The 20,187-nt window shown below is 56.3% G+C and overlaps 1 protein-coding gene across 3 annotated transcripts in view; it reads left to right on the top strand.

Moving 5' to 3' along the window:
- Positions 1-1,121: 1,121 nt before the first annotated feature.
- The window catches only part of CNTFR (ciliary neurotrophic factor receptor), a 59,837-nt gene continuing 40,771 nt past the window's right edge, over positions 1,122-20,187 (top strand). Inside the window, exons 1-3 of one of the 3 annotated variants that reach the window (XM_064579814.1) lie at positions 1,403-1,611; positions 9,355-9,464; positions 13,938-14,012. In XM_064579814.1, the coding sequence (XP_064435884.1) occupies positions 14,004-14,012 (9 nt within the window). In that variant the 5' untranslated portion in view covers positions 1,403-1,611; positions 9,355-9,464; positions 13,938-14,003. Of the gene's footprint in view, positions 1,186-1,402; positions 1,612-9,354; positions 9,465-13,937; positions 14,013-20,187 lie in introns of those variants that run through there. The other 2 variants (XM_045882567.3, XM_054509262.2) reach the window with 2 other exon arrangements.

The following is a 20,187-nucleotide window of genomic DNA, read 5'->3' as shown; positions in this document are numbered from 1 at the left end:
AAAGTGAAAAGCCCCGGCAGTGGCGGGAAGAAGGTTTTTCCTCTGCAACGGGAGTCCCTGAGGCACTTCTTGGGAAAGGGCCCGGGCGCTCTGGGCAGCCTACTGGGGAAGGGTGTGAGGAAACTGCAAGATATTTCCTACCCCTCTCCCCGCCCCCAGCCCTGGACCAGCTCCCAGGAGGGGCAAGGCGCAGGGATTATGGGCCAAAGGTCAGGTGAAAAATCCATGGGGTGGAGATGGGGGTGGGCCACTCGTTCTCCGCTTCTGGCATTCAACCTTTCTGTTGCGCTCTCGCGTGGCTTCAGAAATTGGTCGGGTTGTCTAACCTTAATCCCCCATGCTGTAGCCAGACTGGAGGTCCCGGGGGCAAGTGAAGTGAGCACACTGGTCCCTCAGAGGCCCAGGCTGCGAAAGGAAAACTCGAGGGGTGAACCTCCAGCGCCAAAGTGGCGCGTGCCCCGCATTCTGGAACTGCCCATCCAGGCATAGAGGGTGTACCCTCCCTACCCTGTTCTTCCCAGCGGAGGTTTCTCCCCAGACCATAGGTCCCGCGGGGCAAGGAAGGCGAGGGTAGTTGTGGTGGTGTCACCGGAGACTTGGTGGGAGACGAGGGCCTGGGCTCCCAGCCTGGTTATCCTGGTCCGGGGAGCGTATGTGTTTGTGACTGGGAGGGTAGTCATTGCTGGGAGCAGCAGGAATAGGGGAGGGGCGGAGACGACTGGCCTCCAGGAACCAAAACGGGGCCCGGGGGCTCTGGTTCGTGCTCCTCCCACAGAGATGCCGGCGGCAGGACCCTCAGAATTCGCCCAGGGTGTGCCAGGGTGTCGGTACGAGGCAGTCAGGGCCTGAACAAGCGGGAGCTTTCAGCAGCAGAGACCTGGCCAAGGCTGAGGGAGAGAGGGAGTGTGAATTAGCGACCTGGAGGGGGAGAGTGGGGGGGTGGGCGCGCCCAGCGTCCCTAGGGGATCCGGCAGAGTGGGTGCGGGTACGTGTGCACGCGCGTTTTTGAGACCCGCGGTCGGGCCTGCGCGTGAAGCACAGGGGCCACAGCCGTCTGGAGGGCGTTCCCGGGAAAGGGCGAATGTGAGCGGGCCACGCGTGCCAGTGCGGGCGAGTGTGCCAGCGGGGGGAGGGTGCGTGCGAGCGCGAGTCGAGTGGGAGTGGGGGCTCACAAGCCTGAGCAGAGTGAGTGTGTCCGCGCGTGCCAGGCGCGGGAGCGTGCCAAGGCGGGGGCGCGCGGGGGCAGTGGCCGGGAGGGGGTCGTGGCGCGCGGCCGCGGAGGCGCGGGGAGACAAGGCGGGAGGGGGAGGGGAGCGAGGGCGCGCGCGGCCGAGCGGGCGCCCGCGGTCACATGGGCGAGGGAAGGAGGGAGGGAGCGCGCGAGGGAGGGAGGAGGATGGGGGGGTTAAAGCCGCCGAGCGCCGAGGAGCCGGTGCAGAGCGGGCAGCTCGGCGGCGGCGGCGGCGGCAGCGGAGGCGGTGGCTCCAGCCGGCGCGGCGCGGGGCTCGGCAGCGGGATCCGGCAGCGGTGCTAGCTCCGCGCTCCGTGCCTCGCTCCCTGCCCGGGGTGGTCGAAGAGCGAGGCGCGGAGTCCTGGTGGCCCGAGGGCGCGGTGAGTACGCCCGCGGCGGACCGCGCGCGGCCGGACCCTCAGACCCTCCGGCGGACCGACAGACCCGCGGCCCTCGTGCGCGCGGGAAGAGGGAGAGGGCACGCGTGGGCCCGCGACCCGGGGGGAGAGGGAAACGGGAAAGTTCGAGGGAAACTTTGCCCGCAAACTCTGGGGCGGGGGCGCGTGAGAAGCCGCCCCCCGCGCCCGGGCGCGTCGGGGGGTTGGGCGTGGTGATGGTGGGGGCGGACAATCGGCTGGGGGGAGGTGGCCAGGGCGGATTGTCCTAGCTTCCCTATTCTCTCTCACCCCGCCGCAGCGCGCGCGGGGTCTGGGAAAATTCCAGAACTGGGGGGTCGTGGTGACCCCCGCGCGCCCGGAGGCGGCTTCCTTCTCCCGCAGAAATCTAGACTTCAAAGCGCCCAGGGATGTGAACGGACGGTTGCGCGTTTGCCAGCGTATGTGTGTCCGTGTGAATCCGCGCGCGCGCGTGTGTGTGTGTGTGTTGGTGTGATCTTGCCTGTGTGTGGTTTCCTCGTGAGTCCGCCTGTATGTATCTCCATGTAGTGGGTTTCCTTCAGGGTCTCTTTGTAAGACCTCCTGTGTCGTGTGTTTGTATGAGTCCGCTTGAGGTGTATCCCTATTTCTTTGTGAGCCTGCCCATGTGTGTCTCCCCCCAGTGCGGCTGGGTGACTCTGTGTGAGCCGGCTTGGGTGCCCCTGTGTTGCTCCGAGAAGTGGATCTCCCGGTGCGTGGGGGCTGGGCCGCGGGGAGGTCACCAGACGGACAGCTCTCCTCGGTTTCTCTCCTCTCCCGAGCCTCTCCTCCTGCGGCTAGCTCTCGCACTCGCTCGCTCCCTTGGCCCCCACCCCCCTTCAGTAGCTTCAGGCGGGCAGGACTATTTCACGCCTTGTTGAAAATTCAGGATTTTCTTTCCCTTTCCGTCTAGTCTCTCTCTTTGAGAAGCGTCTACGTGTGTCTGTGTGACTGGCAGCTTGTCTGCAACACTAGGTGTGTATCTGCATGCCACTGTGGGAGTGTGCCTGTAACACTAGTTGTTTTGCTTATAACACTTGGTACATTTGTGTCTGTGTCACTGGGGGTGTTCATGTGGCTGTAATCATGGAGGTGGGACTTTGAAATGCAGAACGTGTTTGTGCATTTACAGTTGCTGTATGTCCAGGGGGTCTGAAACTGTATTTTTGTGTGTCTAACTCTGGGTGTGATGGTGTATCATTGCCTATGTGGGGATGGGACTTGAACAGTTGAATATTCCTATGGCTGCAGGGGTACCAGGGCTTGAGGGGCCTATGTGTCTCAGTAAACTATGCCTCTCTGTCTCCACTGTCAAAACCCACACAAATCCTCTGAATTGGTTCTTGGGGTTCCTGGTCAGGATTGTGACATGGAGCTAAGGTTCACACTCCATCAGGACTAATACTCCAACAGATCCTGACCTTATACGAAGACTAGGAGTTTAAAGTTCACATTCAAGACTTCTTGGGAGTTCAGAATTTATACCCAGGTTCACACTGGGACACTTAAATTCATATGGATTCACACTCCGAATTACCAGAACAATGGGACTCACACTCAGATTCACACTTAAATCCTGGGGCTCATATCCAGCTCTACACTTCAGCCCTAGGGTTTACACTCAGACTCACATTGGGACTCCAGGCTTACACTTAGATTCACATTTCTGTCCTGAGGCTCATAGATTTACATAGAGACCTAGAGCCGATGCTCAGAATCTCACAGGGGTCCTAGAGTTCACACTTGGTCCTCATTTCAGAGTCACACTTACATTCTGGGCCTCATACTCAGAGTCACATTAAGACTAAGGGCTCACACAGACTCCCATGGGGAACCTGGGGCTCACATTTGAACTCAAGGACTCACATAGGACACTGGAATTCATGAACTCATGCTTCCATCTTAGAGCTCACTCTCAGATTCACACTAGCAAGATTCTCACTTCCATCCTGGGATCACTTAGGGACCCAGTGTTCACACTCAGACTGGTATCCCTGGTGATTACATTAATCTCACTTCCATCCTGGGGTTTAGACTCACACTAAGGCTCTAGTGCTCACACTCAGACTTATGCTTCCATCTTAAGACTTTTATATTCCCCGTGGGGGCCCTGGGGTTCACACTTGGAATCACACCCAGTTATGGTTCCATCCCGGGGCTCACATTCAAACCTAAACTAGGATGTGGTGTTTACCCTCCAGTGAAACTTGGAACTCATAGTCAAATATACCCGTATTTTCTTTGGTTTATGGTGTGTATCAGGGCAGTTGGGTAAGGAACAGACTGTGACAAGACATGTCCCCTCCAAAGGTGGGGAGGAGAGGGGATACATGTTTGGGCATGTCATTCACTTGGGCTGTGGGCTGATGGAGAGGGTGGAGGGAAACCCTGACCCAGTTAGGGTTAAACCTTTCTCCCTTTCTTTCCACAAGGAGACTAGGCTATATTGGCAGGAAGGTCTGAGTGGCTTTTTGGTACAGGAGTGATAGGTACTCTTAGAGTCTCCCACGTGCCATGTACATCCCCCTTAATAGTTTTGGGTACCCCTTCTGTGGTAACAGAATCAGGTGTAGGGGAAAAAAGACTCATGTCCTCCCAAGACATTTCTCTCACCACAGTCATCCTTAGTATGGGAGGAGTGTGAAGGTTGACTTGGTAAGAGGGTAGACCTCTGGCTCCTTTGAACATTCCACAGTGTTGGATCTCAGATTCGAAGGGAGATGGTAGCCCAGATCTGTGGTGAGAAGGTAGCTGAAGGAGGAGACTGGACTGAAACCCACCTTCCCCTCCTCTGCCCTGGCTGGAGAGGAGGGGTAGGGGCCAAGTTATATCATATCTGACACTGTCTTCTGGAAGGTCTGTTGAGCGCTTACCTTGTCTCTATGTGTGACCAGTGTTCTCTCCCTCCCTAGAGGAGCAGTAGCCCTGTGGGGGAGAGTTGGGCTAGGTTGTAACCTATCCCAGGACTCCACCTGCCTTAGAGACGCTGCTGGGCTTACATGCCCTCCCATTATGGAGGCCAGCACGTCGGGGCTGCCTGAGGTGCACAGTCACCTCATGGGCACCCCGAGGGCAGTAGAGATCTGGCCCTCAGCCTCAGATGGCTGGGCTGTGTCAGCTCCCTGTCCCTGAAGGGGACACATGCTCCCCAGCCCCCCTATGGGGGTGGGGGGCTTAAAGCCAAGGCGTCCTGCTCTCTGCCCCCCCATGGTGAGTTGAAGTGTAAATGAATCAAAACATATGGAGCAGATTTTCTTTGAAATGCAGATGGGTTGGGGGGGACCATGTGTGCCTGGTTTGGTGGGAGAGGGGTCCCAGAGAGCAAGGAGGCTGAGAAGAGAGCTGACCCCTCCTCCAGACGCACCATGGGGTGAAGGGAGTTGGGGAGACCTCAGCTGTGTAAACTGTGGCCCTGGGTGACCACATCCACCCAAGCTCCAGCTTCCTGTGGGGAGGGGCTGGGTAAGCAAGTGGTCCCTGTGGGCTGAGAGTGCTGAGGTCATCACCGCCCTTTACCCTGTCTATAGAGGCAGAGAGCCCCCAAAGCACAGAGCCATGCTGGGTTGGGGGTCACCAGAGCCAGGAGCTCTGGGGGCCAAGGAGTGAAAGGGGGAGCTGGGGCAGATGTGGGGAAGTTAGACCCTGCTGCTTGCAGAACCAGCTCCCAGAAGCTGGGGCTACCGCTATAGTGGAAGGAACTGAAGCTAGACTATGATGGTGACTTCTGGTCAGTGCAAGAGCTCCTGGAGTTTAGGAAGGGACTGAAGAGTCCTCAATCCTGCAGGAGTTTTTCCAGACCTGGGATGATCGGTATGCCCCACCATACACTACCTATACTTACCCTTCACAAAACTCAGCAAGGTTACATAGTAATTGCCTGTGAGCTCTGTGGGACCTGGGGACTGGGTCTGCTTTGCTCACTACTGTACCCTGTCCCAGCACAGTACCTGACAGGGATTGGGTGCTCAATAAATGTTGAGAAATGATAAATAAAATCTTTTAAAAAGGGGGGGGCACGTGGGTGGCTCAGTCGGTTAAGCATCTGCCTTCAGCTCAGGTCATGATCCCAGGGTCCTGCTTCTCCCTCTCCTCCTGCCCCTCCCCCCCCCCGCCACCCCTTGCTCATGCTTGTGCTCTCTATCTCAAACAAATAAAATCTTAAAAAAAAATGTTGAGGAATGAATCCTTGAGTGGGACAGACCACGGGGAGAGGGGACTTTCTGGAGTTTGTGGCTTTGGATCCAACACCCTCTGTTGTATTACCCCTATTTGGCTCAAAGAACCCCTGAATGATTTGCAGTCTAGACTAAAGGAAGGACTTGCCTGCAGTCAGGGAAGGAGTGCAGAGGATAGGGGGTTTCTTCCTTGGAAAGGTCAGGACTAAGGGAGACTGGGGCAGGGTGATGACCCTGATTCTGTGGCAGAGGTTGGAGGTTACTTCTGTCCTCTCCCCAGCTTCAGGATTTTTCAGAAGGTGGAAAAGTCCTTTTCTCCTCAGGTGATTGTGAGCGTGTCCCTTGGTCTCTCTAGGTCAGAGTTTCTTGGACTCTAGCCAAGGCAATGGACCCCACCTCTGAGCCACTGAGGCTAGGCTCTGAGGTTGTCTAGCTGCTGTGGGCACCACAAATTGTATTGGTTATTAATGTCTGTCTGAGAACAGGGGGTTCGGATCCTAAAAATATCCTATCCAGCCAGAGCCTAGGAGTTGCTGGTGTGGGCTGGTGTAGCAGTAGCTGCATCTTGATAAGACAGACACAGAGCTGGGAGACACTGGAGAGTATGGGGAAACTGAGGCAGCATGGACAGGAGACAGAGTCTCTGTTTTATACGGAACAGAGATTTATAAAATTAGTGGTGCCCGTTCTTCAAATTATGGCAACACTTAGGGTAATCTGTTATTTTATGCTGCAGAGAATTTCCTTCTTGGAGAGTTTGAAGATACATCTGATATCAGCCTACATAAAAATTAAGTAGTCAGTAGTAACCATTTCAAGTCCAGCTTCAGGACATTCCAAAATAAGTGTGTGGCAAAGAAAAAAAATCTTCCCTAAGTAGACTTTTCTGAGCCACTGCCCCCAGCCTTACCTCGTGGAGTCCTTCCCCACAGCCTGAGTCCCAGTGGGGTTCTTGCACACCCCCTTTTATAGGCCCCCACCTCACTTCTGACCCTTAGGCCTCTGTGTATCCCCTCTTCCCAGGAGATGGATGCTGCACAGTGGTCCCAAAAAGGTAAGAAGATCCCAGCCTTTGAGGGCAGATGCCGTGTGACCTTGGCTTGTAAGCTGACCTTTCTGGGCCCCTCTGTGAAATCGCAGGATGGGGGGGCTGGGCCCTGGCCCAGGCCCGGAGAGAAGGCGGTTTTGGCACTCGTCCAGGTCCCTGACGTCAATGACTCTCCAAATAATGGAATCAATATTGGGGGGGGCAAGCGTGAACCAGGCCCCAGCGATTAGAAACAGATCAGCACAAACCCGCCCGCAGCTGATTCTGATAGAGCTGCCTTGGAGAGCTAGGGTGGGAGGCCTGGAAGGAGGTGGACCCGGTGGGGGGCTCAGGAATGGAGGTGGAGCCACGGAGTGTCCAAAACATGAGGGTGCACAAGTAGGCAGAGATTCTGGGGCTGCCTGGGTTGGAATGATGGGGTAGGGGCCGTTGAACTAGTCCCTTTCTCCTTTGAGCCTGTGGGGTTCCAAGGCTAGGGGAAGTTTGTGAATGAAGACTTTTTTCAGCCAGTGAATGATAAAGAGTGGGCAAGGGGAGTTCAGAGTTCATGTCTCTGCTTCCCAGACTTGGGCTCCTAGGCCATGTTAGGGGTCACAGGTTATACCCAGGGTAGGGGAGAGTGCTGAGTGAGACCTGAGGGAGATGATCTTTTGCTTGGAGGCAGAGGGCATTAATCCCAATTAGAGAGATGGGTATTCCCTCTCAGTTGGGAGTCAGGCCTCCTCCATCAGCCTATGTCCCCTCAGCCTCCTAGAAGGCAGCAGGTGAGGACGGAGAGGGCCATGGGGTCCATAGGGGGCTGGCCTGGCGGCAGCTGACAAAAAACAAGAAGAAAGGCTGGGGGAGCAGCTGTAATTATGGGGCATTTATTATTAATCAGATGAAATTGCTGGAAGCAGCTGGTGTAATGTGCGTAGCGATACACTCTGCATGCCCCCCCAACATGTGTGCATGCAGACACACACACAAGCCACACACAGCCTGAGCCTTGTTTGCTTACAGTTTTTTTCTTGTGAAGGTTGGAGGGCTCTTTTTTTTTTTTTAAGTAATTTCTATACCCAACATGGGGCTCGAACTCATGACCCCAGGATCAAGAGACACATGCTGTACTGACTGAGCCAGCCAGGAGCCCCTGGAGGGCTCTTTATGTGTGTCTGTGTCTGTTTATGTTAGTGTGTATCTGTGTTTTTTCATATCAGCCTGTACCCTCCTCTCCCTCGATTGTCTCCTTTCCCGACTATTCTTTGGCCTGATGTGTGTCTCTCTGTCTCTAACGTCCTCTCCGTCTCCTTCTCTTGGGGCCTATCTCTTGGTGTGTCTGTATCTATTACCACCAGCCAGCCTGTCTCTAACACCTTATTTTAGTTTGTGGCCATCTCTCTCTGGTTGCATCTTTGGGCAGAGTTGGATGACATGGAGACCCTTTCTCATGGGTATGTGTTTAGGCACCTGATCATGCCTTTGTCAGACACATCTAGGACCTGTTTTTTGAGGGGGGGGAGAGGAAGTTGGACACTAAGTTGGGGTCTTGCAGAAGGTGAGGGCTCTGTTAAGTGACTGGAGCCCAGAGAAGCAATAGTGGCTTTCAAGACAGCCCTGAGTACAGTGCTAGCTCCTTTATCACCTGCCAGTTGTGTGACTTTGGACAAGGTGCTTTTGTTTTCTGAGCCTCAGTTTCCTCGTCTGTAAAATGGAAGCAGGATTACCTGCAAAGGTTGTTTTGATGATTCAGTACAAAATGTATGTTAAGTACTTATCATGATACCTGACTCATTAAGAACCCTGAACAAGTGTTAGCTGTTACTATTATTACTGGGAAAGGCACTGTGCAGGCAAGAGAGCGAACTGCAGAAGTAAATTAGTATAGCACAAAGGCTTTGGAGCTAGACTTGGACTCAAATCTATGCTCTGGAACTGATCAGCTATATGGTCTTAGGCAAATGACTTAACCTCCCTGAATCTCGGTTTTTTCAGCTGTCAAATGGGGAATAATAATAGAACCTACCTCATAGAGAAATCACGAGGATTAAATGAGATAATGCATATAAAGTGCTTGATACAGTTCCTGGTACATAACAGATGCTCAATAAATCATAGTGGTGATGAAGCAGAGGAAGAGGATAGTATGATGGTGGGTGTTTTTGCCCTGCCAGTGGCCACATGAGAAAGTATGTGATGTTCAGGTACTTGTGCCTGTGAGTTGGTTGTGTGGGAACTTTGGATTGTCTGTGGGTGTGTATGAGTGTGTATGCACATGTGGTGTTAGGCCACTTCTGGCCTCCCTTTGTCCCTGTGGTTTAGAACCTGAAGTCAGCAAGGGGTGCCGGAGGGAGTCTGGACTATTTCCAACTTTCCCTCTTGTAGACACTTAAATGCTGCTGCCTCAGTCTCCCCTTCTCTCGGTGAGGTTGTATGGAATGAGTTCTTTGTTGGACTTAGGCCTTTGGCTCCTCTGTGACCTCTGATTTGTGCCCTTTGCCCTTCCAGAATCCAGCCTTGTCGCATCATCCTGCTCCCTTGGTTTTGGAAGTCTTGGAAAAAGTTGGTCTGGAGGAGGAGGACATTGATGTGCTCTGTGTAGGGCCAGTGGTGAAGAGGTATGTGCTGGGGACCCAAATGAGGCAGGCCAGTCTCCGGGCATCAGGCTGGTGCGGTGGAGCTACAGGTTTGGGGATGTGAGTGAAGGAGGGGCTGAGATCCCTTCCTCCTCTTCCTCTGTTCTTTCTCTTGAGGCTTTTCATGCCCCTCTGATAGGTTCATAAAGGGGAAGGGACTTACCTGCAGTCACACAGGCAAGGGCAAAGCCAGGTCTACCCAGAGAGGGCTGCGTCCTGGATGTGGGAGTATGTTCTGTCTCATTGTCTGGCTCCCTTTCTGCCCCCAAAGCATCTCTCTGGCTTGACTGGGGGAGCAGCTGGGCTTAGAATAGATGGGATGGGGGTCGGAAATTCCAAAATCTTCTGGGGCCAGCTATGGGGCTGGGCTTGACTCTCTCTGCCTTTCATTAAGGCCAGCCAGGGCCCCCCATTGGCAGCCCCGGGTGGGGGCATCCAAGGAATCGAGGCACTGGAGCGGAACGGAAGAGCCTATTGTCCAAAACCCGCCAGAGGCCCACAAAGGCCAGCCGGCTTTTCATCTCAGCTCCCAAACAGACTGGCCATTTTCCCGGCCCAGGAATGGGGGACTGACTGACCCTTCAGAACTAGGACTGGGGTGTTGTTGGGTGGGATGGGGTATCCCAGGCTGACACATGGCCATAAAAGGGACTTAAAATGGAGCTGGGGTTCTGAAGAGGAAGGGAGGCCCCAGAGGGCTATAGAGAGTTAAGCTTCCAGTCTCACTGTTCCCAGGGGACCCAAGGACAAGGGTAGGGTATCTGATAGAAGTTCCGATTTACACAACAATAGATAATAAATATTTATAGGGGCCACACCTGGGAGGAGTCTCATGGCTTGTTAGTAAAGTGAGTTACTGCTGTGAGGGCACACAATCCTCCCCCACAATTGGGAACATCTTATCTCCCAAGAAGGGGGCTGGAGAAGAGAAAGCTAGTAGTGGTCAGGCAAGAGACTGGGCTCCCTGCAGCAGGAGGGACTGAGGCCAGACAGCAGGAAGGTCTTCCTGCCAATGAACAGTAGCTCTGATGCCCTGACCATATCTCTGGGGATCCCAGAGGATCACAGAGAGCAGGGGAGGTAGAGAACACCCCTGGGGGTTAAGGGTTAGGCAGCTTCTGTGGGCCGCCCCCCACCAAGAGGAGGCTGGGAGGGAGGACTTGGCAGTGCTGTCCACCCTCCCTCCGCAGCACCTCCAGCACCACTTTAAAAACAGCTTTTTAATTTAACAAAGTGGATGAAAACCTGTTTTTGGAAATAAAAGATATCTGCTGTCTCCCAGGCTATCACTCAGCCCTTGCAGAGAGCCTCTCTCCCGGTTTCTCCCCGCTGCTGGTGGCTCCTTTCCTCTCTGTCTCTTTTTTTGTTTCTGCTCCGTGGCCCCGCAGCTTCCCCTTGGCCTCCCATTACCACCTCCCATATCAGCCTCCCTGGGAGTCTCATCCTCAGTCTCTCTGCATCTCCTTTTGTCTCTCCTTTCCGGGTCTCTCTTCCAGGGCTTGTCTCTCTCCTGAATCATCTCTGTCTCCTAGCCTGTCTCAATCTCTGTCTCCCTTCCCCGCCCGCTTCTCCCCCAACCCCTGCTCTAAATGGGTCTATTTAAAACACCCGACGCTGCCAAGTCAGAAAAGCGTCTCCTGATAAAGCGCATTAGGCCGAGGGAGGGAGGGAGAGGGAGGAGGAGGGAGGAGGGAGCAGCGGGCAGATGGATTGATCCAAGCCTGTAACCCCATTAATCAGGCATCGTGGATCCTCCTCCCTCCTCCAGCTTCAGCCCCTTCTGAACTAAAAGCCCCTTAAATATTTATCACCCCTCCCCCCAAGGGGTGAGGGGAGGAGTGTGTGGTCCTTGGTGTGAGCATCCCCAGCTGTTTGGTGCTCCCCCAGTGTGTTTACAGATGTGCACATGTGCTTATATGTGCACGCATGGGCGTGCATACCTAACAGGCCCAGGGCCCATCTTGTCTCCCTTCACCCCCACCATAGAGTAGCCCTGGAATCTGACCTGGTTCTTGCCCTTCCTGAAGAGTTGGGCAAGCAGAATAGGGAGAACTCTGGGGTCATTTGGGGGTCCTCAGACCCCCCAAAGCGCAGTAACTGGAAGACTGGGTGGCACTGCACCATCATTCTCAGAGGGCAAGAAGGTGAGCTGGGGTCCAATGTCCAGATTCCCCCAGATTCCCAGAGCAAGACGTAACTTGGGGAATAGAACTGGGGACTCCATGCTCCTGAAGTGCACAAAGGTAACTTGGAAGCCTGGCTGAAGTTCTCCCTTTATCCTCAAAGGGTAGGAATAAGACCTGGAGGTGGGTTTGGGGGCCTCCCTTTAAACTCAGAAATTTAGGGACTTGACCTGGGCCTGGGTGGGGGTCGTCATCACCCCCAGAGAGTAGGAAGATGGCCACTCTCTGGGGTGATGTGGGATTGGGTCCCACATCTCATGGCTTATTGATCCCCCCTGGCTGCAGAGGCGTCAACCCTGAGACGAGAAGGGGTCCGTCGGAGTTGGCCTGAGGCAACTTCGCCCTGGGCTGGGGAAGGGAGGCCCTGGCCGCCCTGGGCGTGAGGAGGGGCCCGGCTCTGAGCCGAGGGTCCCTTCCCCCTCTCCTCCCCCAGCATCAAGTGCCACATCTCCTCCTGACTCAGACAATTAGATTCAAAGGATGACCTCACTGCCTGCCGTCCCTCACTCGCTCCCTCTGCTAGCTCGCCTTGCTCGCTCGCTCGCTCGCTCGCTCGAGGCGCGCTCCTTCCTCCCCTCCTCCCGGCCCGCTCGCCGCCTCGCTCGCTTGCTCACAGCTCAGCCCGGCCCCTAGCCCGGCCGCCCGCGCGCCCAGACTCCCGGTGTTGTTCCGGGGGTTTCCTACCCCCCGGGCCGCCTCGGGCCTCCTGGGCCCCAGCCCCAGCCCCGGGGGCCCGATGCCCGCGGGCTGCCTGGCGGACCCACGGAGCGCCGGAGGCACCGACGGGGCGCCTGCGCGGGGACCCAGGTCAGTGGCGGCGCGGCCGCGGGGCCGGAGAACTTGTCACCCCCACCGCCGCCGCTGAGACGCCCCCGCCCGCGCCCGCCCTCCAGCCCGCCTCGGAGCTTCCCGCTCCTTTCTCGGCCCCCGCCCCCCGCGGCTGCTCGGCGCGCTCCCCCTGCCAAGCTGTCTCTCTTCTCTTTCTCCCCCCCCCCACCCAGCCCCCCTGCCTCTGCAGCCGGTGGGAGGGACTGGGACTTCCTGAGGTCCCAGGGATGGGGCCGGGGCCCATTGGCTGCAATCGGCCCAGGCCTCTGAGAGAGGAGGGGGCTCTGGCAGTGTCCATTGGCCTGGGGGAGGGGACCACCACCTGGGTGGGAAGGGGGCTACCGAGAGAGAGGCCCAGGGTGTGGGGGTGACATCTACACAGAGGGGGATGAGCTCTTGATATCTTTCTTTTCTCACATCCTGTGGGCCTCTTGCCTGGCTTCATTTGTCCCCACCTCCTAGCAAACTTTAGTCCCCACTGCCTAGTTTCATTTGGTCCCCACAGCTTGTGTTCTTTTGGGCCTGTCACCTGGTTTCCCTAGACACTGCTGCCTGATTTCTTTTGTTGGCACTGTCCGCTCTCCTTAAGTCCCTACCACCTGGCTTTATGGGATTGCCCTACCTGGTTTCCTTACATCCTGTCTGGCCTGTCCCGCCTGCCCGGTCTGCCGTCTGGTGTTTGCTCCCCTGCATGGCTTCCTTGGAACCTGTCATACTCCCTTTAGGATAGAGCATCAGGGCCCAAACGACACCTGGAGCGGTAAGTGGTAAGGATGTCGACAGCATTGCCAGTTGTTCCCGGGTTGGGGCCTGGCCAGCACAGCTTGGATTCCATTCTGCCTGGACAGCGACACAGCTTCCTTTCTTGTGATGGGGGGCAGGGCTACAGGGTCCAAGGACACTTCAGGATTCTTGTCCTCAGTGATTGGTTAGAGGAGCACTGGCTTGGCCAGTGCTGTCCCCATCTCTCTTTGGGCCTGACAGTGATGACAGGGCCTTGGCAGGGGCTGGGGGTTGAGGTCTGGGCCACATCTCCTTCTCCTTACCTTGCCTCTTGCAGCCAAGCCTGACAGGCAGGTGCACTCCAGATAGTTGTGGGCACAGAGAGGATTTGAAGAGGTTCGGGATCACACAGCAGGTGGCTAGGTTGAGCGCTGTTGCTGATTCTCATCCTGGAGAAGAGGGGTTGCTGAGGGGAGGAGGCAGGAGGGGCACTGGGGTGTGGGCTGCTTTCTGGGCTTCTCTGGCTCCTGCTACTACCAGTGCCACCCCTTCACCCAGGGGCTTCCTCACCCCACCCACCCTGTCTGGCTGGGTCTGTGCTTACTCCCAAATGCTGGGAAAGCAGGGCCAGGGGAGGAAGGAGCCATCTAGGAAATTATCGTATCTCCTTGCTTTTTAAGGACCAACAAATTTCCTCCTTCCCTTTTCCTTCCTTCCTTAGGCCACCCTGAGCTTTAGCCTCCACCCCTCCAAGTGCAGCCTGGGCAGTCCGAGGTCCCAGCATGGAATGACTGCTGTGAGTGTGTATCTTTGTATTTCCCACTGCTGGATGTGGGAGCATGAGAGGCTGAGGGTGGCTGGGGGACTCTGGGTTTCTGAAGGTGCGATGGTATCTATGTGGAAGATAGACTGCTCCGAGTGTGGGATGGCATCCATATGTGAGACTGTGACCGTTTTGAGTGAGCGCGTGTGAGAGTCTGCGTGTGTGACTGTAATACGTGTGTGCATGCACAGCGTGTGCGAAGCTGTGGCAGTGGGTGTCCACGTGGGAGGCCGAGATGTGTGGTCATGGTGGTGAACTCTGAGTGCCAGTGTCTGTGAGGCCGCCTGGGTGTGTCTGCGGAGGTAGGGAGGGCTTTGGGGAGCTCTGCCAGCAGTAGCGAGAGTCCCAAGTGTGGGCTACGTCTCGGGGGGAAGTGTGCCCCAGGTGCCGTGTGACCCTGAATTGCTGGTGTGTGTGTGAGCATGTGTGCGCACATACTCAGGCCTGTGTTTGCCCATCAGGAACAGATTGCTCTGGCTTCCCCACTGCGAGGAGGGAGAAGGCGGGGGGAGGATGGCTTGCTTTTGCCCAGCAGCCCAGAAGCTTCCTCAGAAGTAGTGTGTGCAGTGTGCATGCATGCTAGGGGGCAGGGACAACGGGACACTGTTATATGAAGACAGGCGAAGTTTCTGTCCCCCTCCCCCCAACTCTAGCTCTGTCAGAAAGACCATCTTCAGTTCTTTTTGTTAGAAACCAATGCTTCATATGCAGTGCCGCCCCCCCACCCCACCCCTGTGTGTGTGTGTGTGTGTGTGCGCACGCTTGCAAGCATAGGCCTTTGAGGGTGTGTCGGCACCATAGCAGTGATGGGGCCAGGGGTGGGGTGTAGTGAGAGATGCTGAGGCAAGTAGGTCTTTGTCCCAGCCCCCGAGTCTGCAAAGCTATTCTGTCCATCTTTCTCTCTTCATGGAGGGCCTGCAGCCTCCTTCTTGCCCTGCCTCATCAGCTGGGAGGCTCCCCCACCCTCGCCTGGGAAGTCTCATTCAACCCTTTACTCTGCCCACCCCCCAGCAATGAATGGGAGTTCTTCCAGCTGTCTCACCTCCTGCTGTAGTGGTTTGTCGATCCAAGAGGAGCAGCCCCCACTCCCTGCATACTTAACCTGACTGGTGCATGGCCCTTTTCTAGGTAGAGGGGTCCTCCCAATTCTTCTAGAAGCAAGAAAAGACCCTGGACTGGGGCCAGGGGCTACGGGATTTGATGCTTGTGAGCCAGGTTCTGTGAAGTTGTCTAGAGCCCATGTACCCATAGGGAAGATAGGCGCTTATCTGCTCCTTCCTCTTCCCCATTTGAAGGGCAGGGGACTGGTCCAGATGACTTTCGAGGTAGAAAGCCCAGACCTTTTGCACCTAGAGGGTTGCTTAAGCCCAGGCCTGCATATATGTGCGGATATAAGCCCATGCCAGGTCCGCAGACAGCATGCAGGGCCCTGAGTAGGGCTCCACATTGTGGGCATGGGCCGGTAGGATTCAGATTCCCACCTCCCCCAGGCACCTCCCCGCTGCCCAGCCAGGCCCATCATGGGAACGCCCCAGGCTCCCCCCACAACACGCCTGCACACACGTGCAGCAGGGCATGCACATGCTGATCTCAGGGTCCCCACGGTGCAAGAGGCTGGAGGTGGGGGGTTTGAGCACTGAGAGTCCGGGCTGCTGCCAAAATCCATTGGAATCTTGTCCCCCCCAGGCCCCCATCTCCGGCTGTGGAGGTCACAATAGCAGGTGCGGATACCCACTCCCCCCCAAACTCATTCACATTGGGCCGCCTCCTTTTCCACAACCTCAGCCAGCGGCTGGAGCTGGGGGACTGCTCCCCCTGCCTCCCACTGGTGCTGAGCGTCTCCTGCCCCCTTCTATGGGGGGAGACGGGGGCCTACATTTGGGTGGGGTCCTTTCCCCTGAACATTGGGGCTTGACCCTGGAGTGGGTGGACATGTGGTAACGCAGGAGGAGATAAGGCTTGAATCCTGAACCCAGGCACGGCTCCTATGCCCCTCAGTGTGGGGGCATCAGTAGCTGGGAGGAGGGCCAGGTGTAGATTCAGAGAGAATGAGCCAGAGACAAGAAACTCAGAGATAGGAGGTAGAGACACCACAGGGAATGGGAGCCTGCCCAGTGGCCAGCCAGCCCCGGCCCCAGGAGCTGGCCCCTGACCCAGGCCTGCCCCCTCCCCAGTGGGGGGTCTGCTGGGCCAGCTGCCAGGGGCCAGACCTCCCTCCTCAGTCTATATCCCCCCCCCCAACACTCACACACCCTCTGGACTGCTCAGGCCTCTGCCCCCGCCCCCACCACCCACGCTGTCCAGGCTGCCTAGGCCTGGTGGGATCTGGGGGCCTCTTGGTCTTAGCCCCTCCTCCCCCTCCCGGAGCTTCCAGCCAGCCCTGACTGTCCCTCCCAGGCTCTCCCTCAGCCAGTGCTGCTCCTCCTTGCCCACCACATCATTGTCTCTGTCTCTGCCCTCGCTCTCTCATTTTCTCTCTCTACCTCCAAGTGAAGGTGTCTCTTTTCCTTGCTCTGCCCTAATTCCTCTGCAGGTCTGAGGCCTCTAGAGTTTCCCAGGCTTTTGAGTCACTTAATCCATGCTGTGTCCTGTCCTGTGTTCTTGCCTTTTCTCAGGATGGGTCCTCTACAGCTGTTGTAGGGAGAGGGGAGGAGGCGAGGCCCTAGGACAAAGTGTCTTTTCCCTCACACTGAGGGATTCTGGAGTCGGGGGTTACCGAGGCGGACTAGAAGCTGTGGAGATGTCACCTTGGCCATGCTATGGGTTAGATGCCCTCCCACAGATATGAATGTTCCTGACCTCACCCATCCCTGTTGGGGTGGGTAGTGTAGGCCGGTGACTTTGGTTGGATTTCAATTTGGGGGCATACCACATGGGCCTCCCTGTTCATTCATTCTTCAGACCAAATTGAGCCTACCTGACCCTCAGCACACCCACCCCAACTAACGCCCTGAAGTCAGAACATACTGTTGGACATCAACACTCACACACAGTTAGAGCTGGGCCCCAGCCAGTGGTGCTCAGAATCTCCCACTCCTACTCTGGATGTGGCCGGGATTCCTGAGGGCTGGGCCTCTGTAACCTTCTGCAGGGATTAATAGGAGCTCTCCAGACTCACACCTCCCCATCCTCAGGTCGTGCCTTCAGCTGGTCAAGGGGTGAGGGTTGGGGGCACAAGGCACCTGGGACCTTGCTGGGGCTGGCAAGAGGGGTCTTGGGCTCTGGATCTTAAGCCAGACTCAGAAACTGAGTAATTGAGGTCCCTAATCTGGAGCCTGTCACTGTCTGTCAGCGTCCCTGCCAGTGATTGCCAGCCTCTGTGGTGCCGCTGTTATTCTGTGTGACCGTCCATGTTACTGAGTCTGACTGTCAGCATCCCTGTGTTACTGTGGATGCACCGTCATTGTAACTCTCTGTGACTGTCCATTTCATTGCATCTTTGATTCTGGGGTTATTGTCACTGTGATTTTGTCTGTGTCAACAGGTGTCATTGCCCCATTTGTTGGTGCCATTATTTATGACTGTCACTCACTACATTGTCACTATAATGACTGTCAATATCCCGGTGTGTCATTGTCAACTATACACATGGGTCATTTTCACTGGGTGGTGTTCTCACTGTGTAATGGTGTCTTTGTGTCACAGTCGGACAGTGACAGTAAATTGGGGGCCCAGGATTTGTCTCTTGATGTGTCACCTGTGTGTGTATAGTGAGGTTCTGTGTCAGGAGAGGTGCTGAGCTCCTTGTGTTAACAGGGGGTGTGGGCTGCTAGGTACTGGCCTCCTGTCTTGTTGATGAGTGCCCTCTGTTGCCTCCTCATTGTGGGGCTGGGGCTAGAGGCCAGGCTGGCCCGTGCAGGGGGTCTACAGAGAGCTTCAGCCAGTTTGCATAGCCCCTATCTGAGGCTTTATGGGATTTATCCTCCAGATCTATCCCAGAGCCATGGGGTGTGGACTTGGAAAATTCTTGGGGAGGATGCTCTTTGCCCTGGGATGGGTGGCCCGAGGTGAGCTAGGGCAGGGTGGAGATAGAGCCTGGATGCCTCTGGCCTCAGCTTCCCTACCTGGGAATGGACCCAGCTGGGACTCTGAAGGAAGGGAGGAGTGAAATTGGCTTGGGTTTTCTGGATCTGCAGGGGCAGAGATGGGGTGGGGTAGGTAGGGTTTTAGTCTTCCCTTATTCCCTGGGGGCTGCACTCCTGGATCGCCAGGGAGAAGCCCTACAGCCTCCAGGAAGGCTGCACTGACACCATCCTCCCTTAGCACTGGAGGAGCTAGGTGGGCTTAGAGAGATGCTCTAGGATGGGCACAGAGACCCTCTCTGGATCTGTCCCTTTCTCTGTCCTTGAATCTCTGCCCATCCCCTGTTGTCCTCATCTCTCTTCCTGGGTCTCTTCTCCCATTTCTCCCTAACTTGGTCTCTCCTTGTCCCCCGGGTCTTGGCTCGTGGCTTTCCTTCTCTCTTGGCCTCTTTCCTGCCCCCTCCTGGGGTCTCTGCCTTTTCTGGGTGCCCCCAGCCATGCAGTGTCTGTTTCGGTACCCCATCCCCCACTCTCTGCAGCACTCGCTCTCGGCAGCGCCCGTCTCCCATGGCTGCAGCTCCGTTGGCCCAGGGCCCGGCCCTTACAGTAACTCATCGGGCTGATGGAGGCGACTTTGATGAAGAAGCTACCCCTCCCCCTGAGGGGGCCTGAGTGTGTGTGTGTGTGTGCATGCGTGTGCACGTGCGCGCGTGTGCGTGCGTGCTTATATGCAGGCACACTCATGCCAGGCTGTCTTCTTGCCCCTGCACCCCCAACGGGGACAGGAAGGAGCTGGGAGCAGAGGGCCACCCTGTCGCTCTTCCATCCTGTGATCCAACCTTGCTCCCTTCTGCCTCCCCGGGCCCTGGTTCCTGCCCCCACGTAGTGGGCAGTGGGGCCTGGCACTGACATAGAGTGTCTTCCCGGCTGTGAGGAGAAAGGCACGGACAGATGGCAGAGGTGGTGGCGGAGCGTCTGAGGCCTACCTGCAAGGGTTGAGGTGGGGAACCAGGTAGGCCTGTAGCCTCTTGCCTGCCTCTCTTTTTCTCTGCCTCTCCCTTCCTCTGAATTCAGACAGTCCCTGGGTTCATTTTCTGGCCCCACTGCTCGCTGACTGTGATGTTGGCCATCGTCTTCACCTTCTAGGCCTGAGGAGTAGTGGAAGATAGGGGAGTGGCTGAGGGTCAGGAGGAGCCAGGCCAAGTGGTAGCTAAGGCCCTGGGAGTCCCTGAAGTGGGAGGGGCAGCCAAAGCCACCTGGGGCCTAGAGAGAGAAGCTGTGCCAGGGAGGGGCAGGAAGAGCACCTGCTGCTTGGCTGGAGGAAGCCAGGTGCAGAAGGGGGGCCTTGCCTGGTGAGGGCGAAGCATCGCCACAGGCAGGCCGGAGCCCTGTCCCATACAGGAGCCCCCGGAAGTCAGATTCTCTCCAGTTCTCCCACTCACTGCTGCAGGCTGACCCCCACATTTGTCTCCTCCCTGCTGTAGCTCCGTTTGCAGTTTCTCTGGCAGTCCTCTGGCTGTTTGTCTGGCAGTATTTCTGACAGTGTCTCAGGCTGTGTCTGGCAGCGGGTCTGTGTGTCTGAGTGTCCCTGGCACTCTTTTCAGTGGTGTGGATACTTCCTGACGGAGCATCTGGCTATATGTCTCTGGCTCTCTTTCTAGCTGTTTTTTTGGGTGTATGCCTGTTTGTGTCTATCAGTTTCTCTGGTATTTCTCTGCTTGTGTGTCAGGCAGTTTCTCTGGCAGGGTTTCTGACAGTGTCTCTAGTCCTCTTGCTATGTCGCTCATGGTTTCTGTGCCTGTGTTTCTTGCTCTTTCTCTGTGGGTAGGTCTGCTCGCATCTGGCCGAGCCTTTTCCAGTATTTCTGGTGGACCCTTTGGTCCCGTGTCAGTCTTTCCCTGACCATGCCTCTGCCTGTTTATCGGGTCATAGCTACCCGTTTCTCTGGCTTTATCTGATGGTGCCTCACACAGTGTCTCTAATGTATCTCCTGCTGTGCGTGGAGCTCTTTCCCTGGGACTCTGTGTGGTGGTTTGGGGCAGCGTCTCGGCTGTGGGTCAGGGTGTATCTCTGACAGTACTGCTCACCCTGCTTGAGTGTCTGGCAGTATTCCTCTCTAGATCTCT

Source organism: Mirounga angustirostris, unplaced genomic scaffold (assembly GCF_029215605.1).
Source record: "Mirounga angustirostris isolate CCGP_5_RB_7025 unplaced genomic scaffold, mMirAng1.0.hap1 SCAF_15, whole genome shotgun sequence".
Lineage (NCBI taxonomy): Eukaryota > Metazoa > Chordata > Mammalia > Carnivora > Phocidae > Mirounga > Mirounga angustirostris.
Note: the sequence above shows the minus strand (reverse complement) of the source record. Positions and strands in the feature narration are given on the sequence as shown.